This window comes from Mesitornis unicolor, unplaced genomic scaffold, assembly GCF_000695765.1.
Source record: "Mesitornis unicolor isolate BGI_N332 unplaced genomic scaffold, ASM69576v1 scaffold16078, whole genome shotgun sequence".
Taxonomy (NCBI): domain Eukaryota; kingdom Metazoa; phylum Chordata; class Aves; order Mesitornithiformes; family Mesitornithidae; genus Mesitornis; species Mesitornis unicolor.
In genome coordinates, this window is record NW_010202682.1 from 1343 (window position 1) to 16187 (window position 14845).

Here is a 14845-nt window from a genome sequence, read left to right on the forward strand (position 1 = left end):
AAGTAAAACATAAGAACCTGTAATATGACAAGGGAACAATGATGTTCTGATAATGATGTCAATAATAAGCATCAGTAATATTCTCACAATACGCTATATACCCCCGGGAATACATTAGCTACCATTAGTTACTTTTCACCTTCACAGATGACAACAATAACTATGGTGACTGTCTGCCAGGCTGCTTCCAAATGACAGTGTCCCTATTAGGGAAACACAAAGAGGACCACGCCAAGTCAGTTGTGTTTTGTCAATAACTTCCGTTTTCGTTAAAAGCCTCAAGACCCGTGAAACACATCTCCTGAAACGGCATCTTTGCAACTGCATTAGGAATCCGGAGATCCCTGTAAATACGCACTTTCAAATAGTTTAATGATATTTTAAAGAACGTGGCCCAGAGCAAATGTGGATATATGTAGCTATGAACATCCCGATCTCCCCGTAATGTACTTGGGCCTGATGGACCTGGGAATAAACCTGATGGAGCTGGGAAGGGGAAATCTCTCCTAAGCACTATAGCGGCCACTTCCTTTTCAGAAGCATGAGATTTAATTTCTATTGTCTTTGCCTTTAGCAGAAAAAAAATCCCACTGAGTCACCTACTGCACAATAAAATATTCAAACTCAACAGCATACAGCCGTGCCATTTACACATTTCATTACCAAATATGTGCTTCAATGCCAGAATCTGTTCCTCTTCCTCCTAAAATACTTTAGAGAGCTTTCCTTCCCATTTGTCTATAGCAATATATTGATGATCTCAAGGGCTTGTTTTGATAAGCAAAAATGAAAGACCAAGTTTTAAGACACTGTACAGCCACGCATAGTATCTACGCTTTTCAGTATGACAAAAAGTATCTTCAATCTTTGGTTGTCATGAGAACATGGCTGAAGCTACGCAAGCTTGCATACCAGGACAGGGAGGTTTGTTCCGTTACTAACCAGCCAGTGCTACCCTGGTGTTCAGAACCACAGAAATTCAGGAAAATGTAGAAGTGTAATAATGCCCCATAGAAAAGGCCGCTAATTCACCTGCTGTAGAACTTCTGGGTTTTGCTGCATGAAATGAAGTAATCTCTGTCCATCCTGTGAAATGTCTCTACATCTTAGAGTCTTCTTGCCTTCTTTAGCGAGGTGCTTGAAGAGGTAGGTGACAACGTAGTCTAAACTAGCACAACAGCTGGAGGAGACAATTGTATCTGTGTGAAAAATGAAACAGTTTTGAAATTGTTTCCATAAAAGAATAATTAATAATGACATTTTATAGTACTCGGAGAGTTCAAGTTTAATAATCTCTTTGACATTAGACTAATCGATACATTGACAAAGTCTATTTTTGATACATGAGTTGAGTAGCTTTGAAGACTGCCTTTATTAACACACAACGGTAGTAAACCTTTGCTTTTGAGTAACTGGCTCACTCCACGTGCTAAAGATCTTACGAACTCCAGTGAACTTCATTCACAACTGTATGAGTACAGCTGCCCCTCGGCCTACTGGAAAGTGCAGGGTGAGGGCTGACATTTCACTGGTCTTCAGTTTCAAATTCAGAAGGCTCCAGATTCCTGGAAACTAAAATTCTCATTTGATCTGCTGACTGAAAAGGCAAGGTTAAATTGGTAGAGTACTTGTCCAGGTTTTTCTCAAGTAGTATTACACAATGTTTCTCTGCTCCAAGTAGCTTAAAATCAATGTCAGGTGACAAACAATGAACAAGGGTCATGAAACATACTAAAAAGGTGATCATGGAACAGCCAGTAAGTCACTTTCCTTTATAATTGCAGCAAGTTAAAATACATTAAATATGGCTGGCAACAGCACAACAGCAGTCCGTAACAAATACTTCATCAATGTCCCTGAAACTGAAGAGTCATGACAGCAAAGGAGGATACTGTTGAAAAGCAGAAGGAAAAGCCACTTCATATCTTTACTTACTGTTCCTATAAGTAAGGGAGATTAAAAGCTTAAACCTATTTGCAGAGTAAATACGTCTGTCTGATTTATGTAAGTTATTTTGTTGCTAGGTGTTGCCTGCTGTGCCGCTGCTGTGAGAGGATTTCTGCTCACTTCCACGCATCAGCACGATGATAACCGTGTACTGGTCCTTGGTTCTCACGCACGCTTCTCTCATCTACCTCTCGAGAAGTGGTGTGCTCCTTTCCTCTGCCCAGTCTCCTGGCCTGACACCCAAAACGTTCCTTGACCCCAAGACCAGTGACTGCGATGTAGACATTTACAACTGTGCCGCCTCCCAGCTCTGGTTCTGTAGTCCTGGCCCGAGCCACATGTTCAACAACTGCCAGCTCCTCACCACACCAATACCAACCAGAGCTCCTTGTATACGTGCCGCACTTGAACCTGCTGTGTGCAAGGTTTAGCCCTAGCTGCTATTCTCTGCCACTTCAAACATCAGATGCAATTGAGCGGAGCATTTAGGACTCCCTCTCCTGTTGCCACTGACTTCAGCTAGAACTTGTCTAGGCCTTTTATAGTTCACAGCATTTATTTTCAATGGGCCACTGGAGTAAGGCGTGTGTGGGGGTTGCAAAAGGAATTAAACCGTTAAAATGCTCATTCTGAGGGAAAAGGGATTAGAAGGATCCAATTAAATGTACCTTGAATTCTTTAAACTCTGCTAATTTGGAGGTCTGCCAACCTTGCAGTGTTCATTTCAACACATTCCTCTAGACACTGAAGTATTTTGATCTGTGTCTGTTTAACTCCTTAAGCTCTGCACTGGCACGATTAACCCTTTGCCATCTATAAACTAGTTGTATTTTGCTAAGAGTGTTTTGAAATAAACACTGAAGAAACATTCGCAGGCAAAGAAGATACAAATGGTCTCCTAAGACTTGATCTTGCAAAGCAACCAGCTGACTTAGCAGCAGGCATTGAGAGCAATCTCACAGCTCACAGAAATGATCTGGAGCATCTTTGCTGTCTTCACCAGAACAGTGGGCTTCCCAGGACTCAATTCAACGGGGCAGGATGTTAAGATACACTGCTGGAACAAAGTTGAGTTGAAAGCTCGGAGTCTTGCCAAAGTAAAGACCACAGAATCTGGCACTCATGTCCTGCATATAAACTAGAAATGCAATTCATGGTGGAACTGAATCACCATAAATAACAACAAGCGAGAGATTTGAAAATACATATTTCATAGGAGGTCTCTGCTGTATTTCTAAACCAGTGCTTAACTGTATTTCTTTTTAAATTGAATAATACAAAGTAAATCCCTATCATCAGTTTACAAAACAGCAGTAGTTCTAAACATGCTGATACTGTACAAGTAGATATTTTACATTCGACAGTAAGTGATTTTAGCAGGACAGCAGACAGGTCTATGCTATCATTTGCTCATGAGAATCTGATATGAGTGTTAAGAGCTACTTAAATTTGCCCATAACTATATATCAAATATGCTTCCCTATGCTCATTTTTCCTTTTGATTGCAAGGGTATAACAGATAGGGAGCGTCAAGCAAACTCCCTTGAATGACTCTTCTGGGCATGTGGAACCTTGTGCTGGAGCAGAGTAGTGCTCTCACTAAATCTTAGCGAGACAAGCCAGGCAACCAAATAAATAGAACAAACAAGAGCAACGAGGAGCTACCAGTTCTGAGCTATGGCCAGAAGAAACAGATGGAGAAGAGAGAATAAAGATAGAATAATAAAAGACACTGAGATAAAAGCTTGAGATAACCAGGAAAAATGCAGTCAAACCACATTTCTTATTTCTGGTCATCTCAGCTCTATCACCTGTGAACTAACCGTTTGGATCAGAACGCAAGCAGGCTGTGGTTACAGAAAACACCGAAACCAGCTCCACATGTGTCAGCATGAATTGAGCTACAGTTCAGTAGTCCTGTCAAACAAAACTGAGCTCTCTGGACTTGCTTGCTGGTGAGGTAGGTGCTGGTGGTGGGCAGGGGACAAGGATGATGCCTCTGGCACCAGTCACCAGCACATTCAACTACATCCTTTGGTTTCTTCTTCGCCAGTAAGTATCCACTTCATGTTTTGGGGGCTAACTTTACATGCACATTTTAAATTATTTCTGTGTTTTTGCCTTACATAGGGAATTCCAATCAGACAATAGCTCAAGTAACTGGAAGTTGAGCATGTATGTTAGAATGGGTTATATTATCTTTAAAAAGCCAACAAACCCCCCAAATAACTTGAGGATGCCTTTTGGTCTTAACAATATAACATCATGCTGAAAAGAAATTACTTTTCAACGGTTTAATGACATTGCTGAATCTCTGCAAATTAAAAGACTTTGTTTTGTTATTCACACAAAGGCAAGGAGAGGCAGCTAAGTGGTATTTTCCCTGTCCATCAATTGCTTACAGTTCAATACTGGCATTATTTGCCTTTGAGACTAAACCTGGAAAGTAAATGGATTTAGCAATTTAACATCTAAATTAGGTAGTAAGACAGAAAAAATGTTGTATTTTTTCCTCAATGAATAGCATCTTATACTATTAATCATATGAGAATTAGAAAAGCTTTGCAGAGATTAGTGACAACATGCCAGGCAGACTACATTAAAAGACTCTGATCCACTGAGTCAGCTGTGAAAAAGACAGGTAAACACTTCAGTAGAGAACTGTTGGAGTGTTTATCCTCCCAATAAAAGTTTAGATGAGGGCTTCCATTATAGCTGATTTACAGGTAGGCGCTTCCGAAGGAATACATATTCTTTCACAGTGGAAAGGCAAGGTATTTACTCAGCAACAGAATGAACACTGCTCAGAAATAAGGATTTGGGGAATGTTTATCCTACAGCTGACAACAATGAGAGTCTCAAAGGTTTCACAAATGTAAAGAGAATAGAGAAAAATGTCAGATACCTTTTTCTTGTAAAAGAGAAGTGATCTCCTGGTATTTAATTTTTAAAATAAAAAAGACAGCTATTTCATTTTTATAAACATTTCTGAAAATGACTTGTATATTCTAATCAGTTCAAAACACAATTTCCCCTCAGATGGCTTATAGCCCTGAGCCCTACTATTCTCAGATATTCTTGTGGCACTGATACAATTCAGTAAGGAAAGCTATGCTTGGATCTACTGACTCGTTTTCCAAGGACAGAAGGATGTAGGTGACCAAGTAACACATAAGAAGTAAACCTGTATTTCACTGTCTGACAATTGGCAATGTCCCAAATACCACAATTTTAAAAGGGATAAAACATTTAGAAGAATGACTCTTGAGGAAACACTGTGGTAGGCAACTAACTCTTGAAATGATTAAAAATAAAGAAATTAACATTAAGAGCTATAAACTAACCAAAGAGGAGTTCATCTGGACATGTATTAAAAGAGTATGGGAAAGTATTCACTTCACTAAAAAAGTAAAACTTCTTGAACACAAAGGAGGAACTTAACGGGTGACATCAATATGCAGTACTAAGATACTGATACATGCAATGTTAAGAAACAGGGTATTAGGGAAAAGTAATCACTTTATCACTTCAATATGAAAGGTAAAAGCAGCAGCATTTTTAAGCTGACTAATCATGGACAGTAAGTATTACTCTTAACGTGCAAGAAACATTCAAAAATATGAGGGGCTGCATTGGCATTTGGGCAGAATCAAAAATTGTTTTTGAAAGCTAGAGAATACAAGTGGAAAATGTAAGAAAATACCAGTAGGATCCTAAAGGTGGTAGTAGAAACCAAGTGAGACCATCCTCCAGTCCGACCTCCTGCCCAAAACAGGGTCAACATCAGAGAGGTTCCTCAGGACCTCATCCAGTATCTAGGAACATCTCCAGGGATGGAGGCTCCACATCCTCCCTGGGCAATACGGAAACAGTCAGGTCTTTCTGACAGACAGATTTGGCAAGTCTTAAAGACCGTAAAACTGTTTTTGAGTTTGGAAGAATCGGAGCAAACAAAAGAAAAAATGAACATGAGAGTGACCATAATAGCTTTTGATGGACTGCATCAAGCCTTCACGTTAAAAGTTCTGACACACTTTGCTTTAGTCTTGTAAGTTTGATTTATCTTAGGTACTTTAAGGACATCGGGGTGAACTGAAGGAGAGTATTGGCTAAGCAAGTCTGTGGTTTATGAAATGTGAAAAAAGAGAGCTGTTAAAATTTTTTTTGATACTTTTACATTTTCTTCTCTCTCTTTTACATGAATTCAAATTGGGTTTCAGAAAGATGGTTAAAGTAAACTCTGTTAAAAATTTTTTTGATACTTTTTTCAGCAGAATATCAAGAATTCCACCAAATAAAAGTTTTCTAGCAAAACATCTACATAACACATATAGCTTTTTTTATATATAGCTTTTACATTTTCTTCTCTCTCTTTTACATGAATTCAAATTGGGTTTCAGAAAGATGGTTAAAGTAAACTTGGTATGGTAGTTAAATTAGTATCTCCAGAATTATCTCAAATGGAAGAGGTGTGATGTGGAATGATAACAGAAACCAGGAACAGGGCTTGCTAAACTGGTAGCTGTCAGCCAAGCCAACATTCAGTACAAAATATCCAGTTGCAAATGATCAACAGGCAGACTCACAGCAGAACCAGCTTATAGGCAGAAACTGCTGTACCATCATTACGGGTGACAAAGCACACAAAATACCTGGGACAAGATGGATTTCAGCATTATAGAATAAAATGATCTGAATACTTCTTTACTGCTATTGTGCTTAGCTATTCACTACCCATTTTCTCTTTAAGAGTACGCTCTCTCTTGCAGCAAAAACTGCTGAATGTGTTAAATGCTTTGTGAGTCTCAGTACATTCACATGTTCCTTGGGGCTTGACTGACACTTGGTGGTAATGAGGAACAGGTATTACAGAGTACCATCTATACACACTAATGTCCCTATTTTTTTCCTTAATAACCACCCTAATCAGTAAGTACTACTGTAACGTTTTGAGCAACTTCTCAGTCAAAACCTATACAAATGCATGGCATTCCTAGGCGATCAGAAAGTAACTGCATGATTTATTTCTTCTTCCCCCAAATGCCCAGTCTCCTTCTCTATATTCTAAATGACTTTAGGCTGTCGCCCTCCACTCCCAAACCCACAGATATTTGGACAGTCATCTGGTTAAAAAGCATAAATTAAACAATGCAAAATAATTAAATTAACTGCAATCAGACTGCTGCATCTTTATCGTTAATCCAAGTATGCTTCTGTTATAAGTAATTAGTACTAGATGATCTAATTAGACTAGATGATCTTTCAAGGTCCCTTCCAACTCCTAATATTCTGTGAATTCTCCTCTAAAGCATATTCAGGAGGTACTGAATAATTAGTTTCTTTTTTCCATGGATAAAGATACCTTTAAATTTCTCAAATCGTATCACAGGTGTGCAGACAAGCATTATTTATACAACAGCTATGTTGATCAAATAAAAACAAAACCCCACAGATTCCTGTAGATGTTTTAATCATTTTACTTCTGAATAACAAATGCATGAACAATCCTAGTGGAGGCACATTAATAATTTTAACAACTCAGGCTTGTCAGAAAAGACAACTTAAAAACACTACCTGTAAAAACCTGCTGGTTAGATGTTTAAAAGAACTTAGCTCCAGTAACTGAAATAGTCACATTCTTAAAATATTCAAAAGCCAACATCTTCCACCGTCACTTGATATTCATTTTTTAAGATACAAATGAATGTGCTTCTTTGACAATTCTAGACACCTAAGTACTCAAATTCTTTCTTTAGCTCAGTGTAAGCAATTCTTACCTACTGCAGTAAGTCCTTCAGATATCGAGGTAAGAATATAGATTAGGATGTGAGGTTCTAAACTGGTAATGAAACTCATATGATCTTGGGTCAGACACTCCAAAAGTGGGTAATAAGACTGGCTTAGTTTTCGATATTGCTGAAAAAGAGAGTAGACATTCATAGTAAATACAGATATTATCATCGACTAATATTAACATTAACAGATGATACAAGAATAGTCTTGTATTTTTAATGATGTGATAAATTCTAATTTAGCCATCAAATCAGAGTATTTCTAGAGACAAAATATATTGTCTTCAGTAAATTTCAACTTTTCAAATTTACCTGAGGATATAAACTCGCTATTAGTTTAAAATAAGCTCAGGATAATACAGTAATGTTGTTATGCTTTGACATTCTACACAGCTATCAGTGTCATAGAAGCAGTACAGCGTACTGTCCAGGCCCGTATCTTACCTTCTGCAGGAAATCTTATTAAGATTTATCACAGATTTCCACAAATCACCTGAGAGATGGACTTCTTTTGTGCTTAAGTGAGGTCCTGTTACAAGCTCTGCATGGGCAAAGGCGCTTGCTTGAACCTATTGGCCTAATCAGTATTATACTCTTAAGGAGTCTTATTTCAGGCATTTATTGTCGGATGGCTAAGAACGTGCCAAATATGCACACTTAACTACACAACCAATACACCAATTTTAATCAAGAGCAAATTTTTAGTTCCAAGGACTTTATGTGGAAGGCATAAATCTGGGTATTAACCATCTTTAGCTATCCTGAATTTGTCCCTTCCTGCAAGAAAACAACAGTTCTGAACTAAAGTGTCATGAAGAAAATGTCACAGTTCAAATTTAGGCTGATGCTGCGCAAGATCTGTTGTCTTCCCACAGAGAAGTGGGAACATGGTGTACTTTAAAACTGAAGTTTTAAATTTTATGGGGAATACACGGTGACAATTTACAGACTGAAACTAATTGCAGAGTGGCTGAATGCGTGAGGATGTTTTACAGTGCATGCAGGCAACCTAAATAGGTTTGCAAGTGTAGAAAGAAAAAAAAAAATCTGCATTTTTCCCTTTCACGACAAGCTTAGTTAAAATTCTGGAAAAGCTCCTGTTTCATGTGGCAGTTCTATCATACCTGTATTTTAGATTTCACTATGTAAATAAATTCAAGTAATTGAACTGCAGACTGCATTTGAGCTCTTCTAGATCTCTCTGTCTCATTATAACAATACAAAGCCTGTGGTGGTGTTATTTCATACTTCACATAAAGACTCCCAAGATGAGTAATTGCTTACTAGCAAGTCACTGTGGGATACTGAAAGCAGCATTTTGACAAAGGCCTGAAGTACATTGTCAAAGTGGTTGTCCCCGTACAACTTGAAGACGCCAAAGCTGACATAATTTCCACATAAGGCAGATTTGAGTGCAGAGTAACAGATGGAAATGCCTTTGAGTTTCAACGGATAAACCTGATCTTTTGACAAAGTCCCAAGAGAGAGGATCTGATTACCTGTTTTCATAAAAAGAAAGAAAGAAAGAAAGAAACTTACATAAACAGCCGCAAATCTAAAATATTTTGATGTCACTATCTAAACTATTTTTTTAACTTTATTTGCATTACTATTTGGAAGAAAAATTCTTTCTGCAGTTGATGCAATCTGTTAAGTAAGCATGACTACGGCTTAAAAGCCACCAAAGAATTAGTATGCAAAATTTAAAATATATGCTATGGATTTCCCAACATTGATGTACAGCCAGACCATGACTGGGTCATTCAGCATGAATTCTTTAAACTGAACAGGGTTGCAACACATGGTCTTATAGTTTCTCATGCTGCAACAAAGCCTGGTTTTGATCCATTACCATGACGGTCTCTTGGGATGGTTGCTGATGTATACACACTAAATATACCCCTCAGAAAACAAATACGTCCATTACAAAAGCCTCTATTTTACCAGTCACAGATGGGAATGCCTTTTTAATTAAAATCCATGTTTATAATGTAAAAAATAACAGCTAACTGTAAATATTTGCTGTTGCTGTTAACAGGCAACAGTGACTTTTGGATCCACTGTGCAGCAGCGCAGTAGATCCTGCTGCAATCCTCTGTGCAAATCTAATGATTCACAAGGCCTCATTACCAAGTTTTCTAAGTATCTTGCAATAATTTAATGCTCATCTTCACAGCACCCTAGAGTTAGTTTGTCTTTGTGATAATTTTTTTTAGCCTTAAGTAATTAATGAAAGTGAGTTAAAACAGTAGAATAAACACAGCAAAGTCTAAGTACTTCACTTCTGCCATGAAGCAGCCTTACTAAGTTGACCCCATTTGATGTCAACCTTGGCAAGCTTGACCTGCACAAAAACCGAGTGCCAGGTCTTCACTCTGTTGCTACTCATCATTCTTCGTAATTTTACCTTGAGGAAAATAACACAAAACTGTAAATTTTAAAAAGTATTCCTACAAATAAAAGCACAATAGTCTACAGATCAGACGCTTGGCCTGCTTGCTTTCAGTGTCTAACCTAGTTGTCATGGCTATGATGACAACTTGGATCAAGGAGCAATGAGCAAACTCTACCTTAACTATTTACGATTCCAAACATTGCCAGTTTAGAGAGGTAATTATTATGACAACTTAGTTTTGCTTTTATAATAGGCAATTAAAAAACGTCCCTAAAAACTTGCCTGAGATCACACAGATCTCATAGATTGCACAGAATTGTTTAATACATATAGAGGCCTAAACTGAGTCTGTCTCCACAGAGCTCTCCTTTCTACTCATGAAAATTTCCACCTACAAATAATTTACCTGTCTTATTTTAATTCTTTTTCTTAATGTTATTGATTACTGACAATGAGGAATTTACATAATGTAATTAGAAACACCCAATGCAAAGTGTCGCCCATTTCGTATCATTTAGTATAAAGAGGGAGAGGCATAAGTTACTGTTTAAAACATTAATGTTGTTCACCACTTCGAGCAAGTACAAGGCAACTTATCCATCAGCTTGTAAAGAAAAAGTAGATTTACTAAAAAATCCTGAGTATGATCAGGTATTGCTTAGAAAAAGTAACTGGAGTCTGTAAAAAGTGGGAATGGCATCACTAGAATTACTGAAGGTAGCAGAAGAATCAAATGTTTAGCTAAGAAAGATGGCCACTTACAATCAAAATCAAGTCCTCTTAATTAAAACAAAATTAATAATTAATGACAATACAGAATGTTCTTGATACTGTAAATGGTCATACGAGCACCTCTACTACCCCAAATGCTGCAGTCATGAACACGGTGTCACTGGGAAGAGAGTACAATTCCAGTGACTGCTACCGTGTCAAAATTCATTCCAAACGGTGCTGAATCACTATTTTACTAAAAATAACTGGTATCCAAAAGATCCTCTTTGAAAAGTAAAGCATTGCAGAAAGTGAACCATGGCTTCCAGTGTACCTGGATATTCATTTATTGTAATGCTTTAAATTGATTTAACGTAAATGGAATTTATCAGCAAACTCCATTTAAGTTCCTAACTGCCTCATTTAAGATATCCCAGCCAGGTCATCTTAATTAGCATTAATCTTTTTGACGAAACCTAGTGTAGTCACAGAGATAGGTGAATTTCAAATTCTGTGGGAAAAAAATAAAATTGGATACAAAATTCTGTCCGTGACGTAAAGTGGGAAGGTGCACACTACTTTCAAAAGCCACTATGTAACCAACGTACACAATTCTTACGGCACAAACAAGACAGAAAGGCAAGCGTGCTGCAAACAAACCTGATCTGGTCTTCACCACTATTATATTCTCCGCTGAAAATGTCTACTTTAAGAGCACAAATATGTATCTGGCTTCAGAAATAAGCAAAGACAGAGTTCTGGATTCCAGAAAGCAACAGCCATGAGTTTCTAGCTGAGCTGTCCCAGCACGATGGTGTGCAAACCTAGGGCCTTGAAGTACTCGGTGTAACATGCAACAACAGATGGAAAGAGCTTAGTAGTTGTCAGCAAGGCAATTATGTACTTAATATGGAAATTAATTGGAAGTCAGTGGAAAAACTGGATGATGAGGAAAGAAGTCGAAAAAGCCCTAGGAATCCCTCAGCCTGGGAACGTGAATTCGACGAGGTATCCACTAACGCTGATCTTCTATCATTTTTATTACTTCACCGAAAAATCACCCTGTAATTAAAACTTTAAACCCACTTATCGGCATAAAGCATTCCGTATTGGAAGACACAGCCCCTGCTTCCTGGCACGTCCTCACCCCAGGCAGGCATAAGAGGAATTCTGTGCCTATCCCTTCTAATGAAAACGCAGAAGACTCTGGGTCTAGTGCAAGCTTAAAAGCTGCTTCTTTCAAGTGGACAGAGTCCACAGAGAATGGTTCTGTGTTCATGGACTCATTTTAAAAAGGCCTAAGAGTGGGAACAGCTGATTTCAAATGAGCAGCAGAGGTGAAAGACCACGCGGTGCCTGTTACCAGTGCCCCAAGCCATCAGCCTATGATTCAAGGGATGCAGTGCTAGAACAAAGACCAGTGTTTTAGCATGAGTTATTGAAAAAAGTACGAAGCATGGTGCTATGTTTGACTGGATGAAAAAAGAATGATCTACTTGTAACACTTAGCAGGAGCTTCAGGGGAATATATTTACACACCATGGATACTACTGAACATAAACTAATTTGCTGAGGTACTTGGAATCAGGTCAAGAACAACTCCTCAGCTACTGAGGATATGCTTACATTTATCATCTCTGCAGTGGAGGACCAAAATACCATTTCCTAAACTCCTATTGTTAACAGAAACAATTTAAAGAAATTAAATCAACATAAAAGCGGCCTATGACACGCTGAATTTAAACACTGTGTTTGAAATTCATAGCACCTGTGGAAAACTCTGTAGAGACTAATCAGTGCAGTTTCAGTGTTACCACCGAGTTAAAAATCAAGTGGAAAATAATCCAACTTGCACCAATTTCTTCTTAATGCATGAAAAATTGTATCACACAATCTTAAAATAGATGGACTTTCAAAATTCTCAGTAATTTCCTTTAATACAACTGTCTGCCCTGCATTTGACAGCAACGTCACTTACAAAAATTATAAACTCTACGTCTCAGAGGTGATACAAAATTCTGACAGGAGTAAGAAAGGGGTTTTTAAAGGTATTGAGCAAAACTGCTAGATAGGAAATAAGGGCTTGAATTTGGCTGACAATTTAAGCATTTAATTACTGAAAGACTCCTTAGTACATAAACAGAGAAGCTGGATGAAGAAAGCGTGTGCATGCAGAGGGGGAATACAAAGCCAGCTAAAAACAAAGTGGGATGCTCTGACTGAAGCTAACATCACCATCCCTCAGAATCCCGCAGGCAACACGCACCAGAGCTCGGTGCACAGCTCATTCCCTCACTCCCTCCGAGATGTGGGAGCACGTCAGGACAGGCAGCTTCCATTCCAGTTTTCCTTAATTGCTCTTGCAGTAGAAGCTATAATGCAAAAATGATTTCCTTATGGCTGAGTTTCATTTAAGCAGGGCTTGTTCTGGATTCCAGTCCAATAAGCGCTACGTATAATAATACAACTAAATCACGTTTTACCATGTGTGAATTAGATGAAGATAAAAAAAGGTTTTGGTGAGATTAAACAAAGGTTCTGAAAGTTTATCACATTTATGGAGAAAAAGTGTTTCTTGCCTTTTCCCCCTTTCCTATTTTTATTATTCACCACTGCCCCATAAAGATGGTTTTGAATGCATGCTTTCCAGGCACTCAGAATGCTAGGGCAGTATAAAGAAGAGGCCGTATACAGAAAACAAAAGGAAGCCATTAATCATAAAGATGAGAGCAACCTTCAAAAACTAATTTTTTTAAGCTTCCACAACAAAACATGCATAAAACCTCTCAAATCAGCACAATGAGCACGCATAGTGCCGAGACAAATTTGCCAAAAGAAACCGATTATGAAATCTGAGTCAGTAATGAAGAGCAATATATTCTGGAACCACTACTGCAAGAGGAGAGCAGACCAACAGCAACCGCGACCAGTGAGCACTCTGCTTTTAAAGCAAGCTGCCGATTAAAAATACCTGTTCTACAGCAAGAATCCGTTTAACCAAAGTTCTGAAGAACAACTGTTTTCTTATGAAGTTGCTGGCACTGAATGGATTACCACACCAAGTTTCTGAAATATATGTTCTAGAAGCAATTTAAAGCTCATTAGAAATAATCGTGTCTGGCTACTGGAAATGTGGTAAAATTTAATCCACATCCAAATGCTACCTGGCCTGTGAGAACAGGAAATTGTTTTGTGCTACTGTGGCTAACCTCATTGCTGACCTTGAGCAGTAACTGCTACAACAGCTGAAAGCTGAAGCAAAATTAAAAACTTACATCAAAGTATATCATGACAGAATGTAGATAAATAAAAACAGCATATTGAAAATATTATTTTTATGTCAGTCTCCTGTAATGAAAGGGAAGAGGTTTACTAAAATGTAAAGAAACCACAAAACAAAAATAGATGATCCCCAGATACACTGGAACATCGTTCCTATACAACTGGGAGTTCAAAAACACATAGTAAGGAAACTTGTACCAACAGAATTAAAAGTGAAATATATTGGGATGAAGAATGGCAGACTATACTATTCCAACTCCTTTCAATTTTCTCCTCTCAGTTGTTTATTTTAAATCACTCTCTCACTCCATCAGACTGGCTCTAGCCATAATGGACAAGACACAAGACCCCTTGCCAAGCAGCTGCAGAGTCCTAACAGGGATAATTGACTACCTAAGTGCTTTTTGCATCCTACGCCAGGCTTTACAGTTTTTGAACACACAGCACTTGTAAAGACATCTTAGAAATGTCTTCAGCACCGTATCAGTGATAAATGAGCAGGACAGGACACATTAGTACTACCCTAATCACAAAGCTGGATCTGTTAAGAAGAATTAAGCACTCGCTGAGATGCTTATTTTAAAAAATAAAAATAACTCATATTTTAAATTTCATTCCCTGATAACTGTAAATGCTGAGCATCTTTGAAACAGGCATTTTGGTTTTGTTTTTCATTTCTGTTTTGCACTCAAATACATGCAATCCCTATACGCCAGTC

At 38.1% G+C, this 14845-nt stretch overlaps 1 protein-coding gene across 1 annotated transcript in view; it reads right to left on the bottom strand.

Annotated features, from left to right (window-relative positions):
- Nucleotides 1–1032: 1032 nt before the first annotated feature.
- LOC104545361 (ran-binding protein 17-like) overlaps nucleotides 1033–14845 on the bottom strand; it is a gene marked incomplete at its 3' end in the record, with an annotated part of 52705 nt that continues 38892 nt past the window's right edge. Inside the window, exons 10-12 of the mRNA XM_010190484.1 lie at nucleotides 9024–9238; nucleotides 7725–7863; nucleotides 1033–1199 (exon numbers count right to left, since the gene is read on the bottom strand). Of these exons, the coding sequence (XP_010188786.1) occupies nucleotides 1033–1199; nucleotides 7725–7863; nucleotides 9024–9238 (521 nt within the window). The remainder of the gene's footprint in view (nucleotides 1200–7724; nucleotides 7864–9023; nucleotides 9239–14845) is intronic.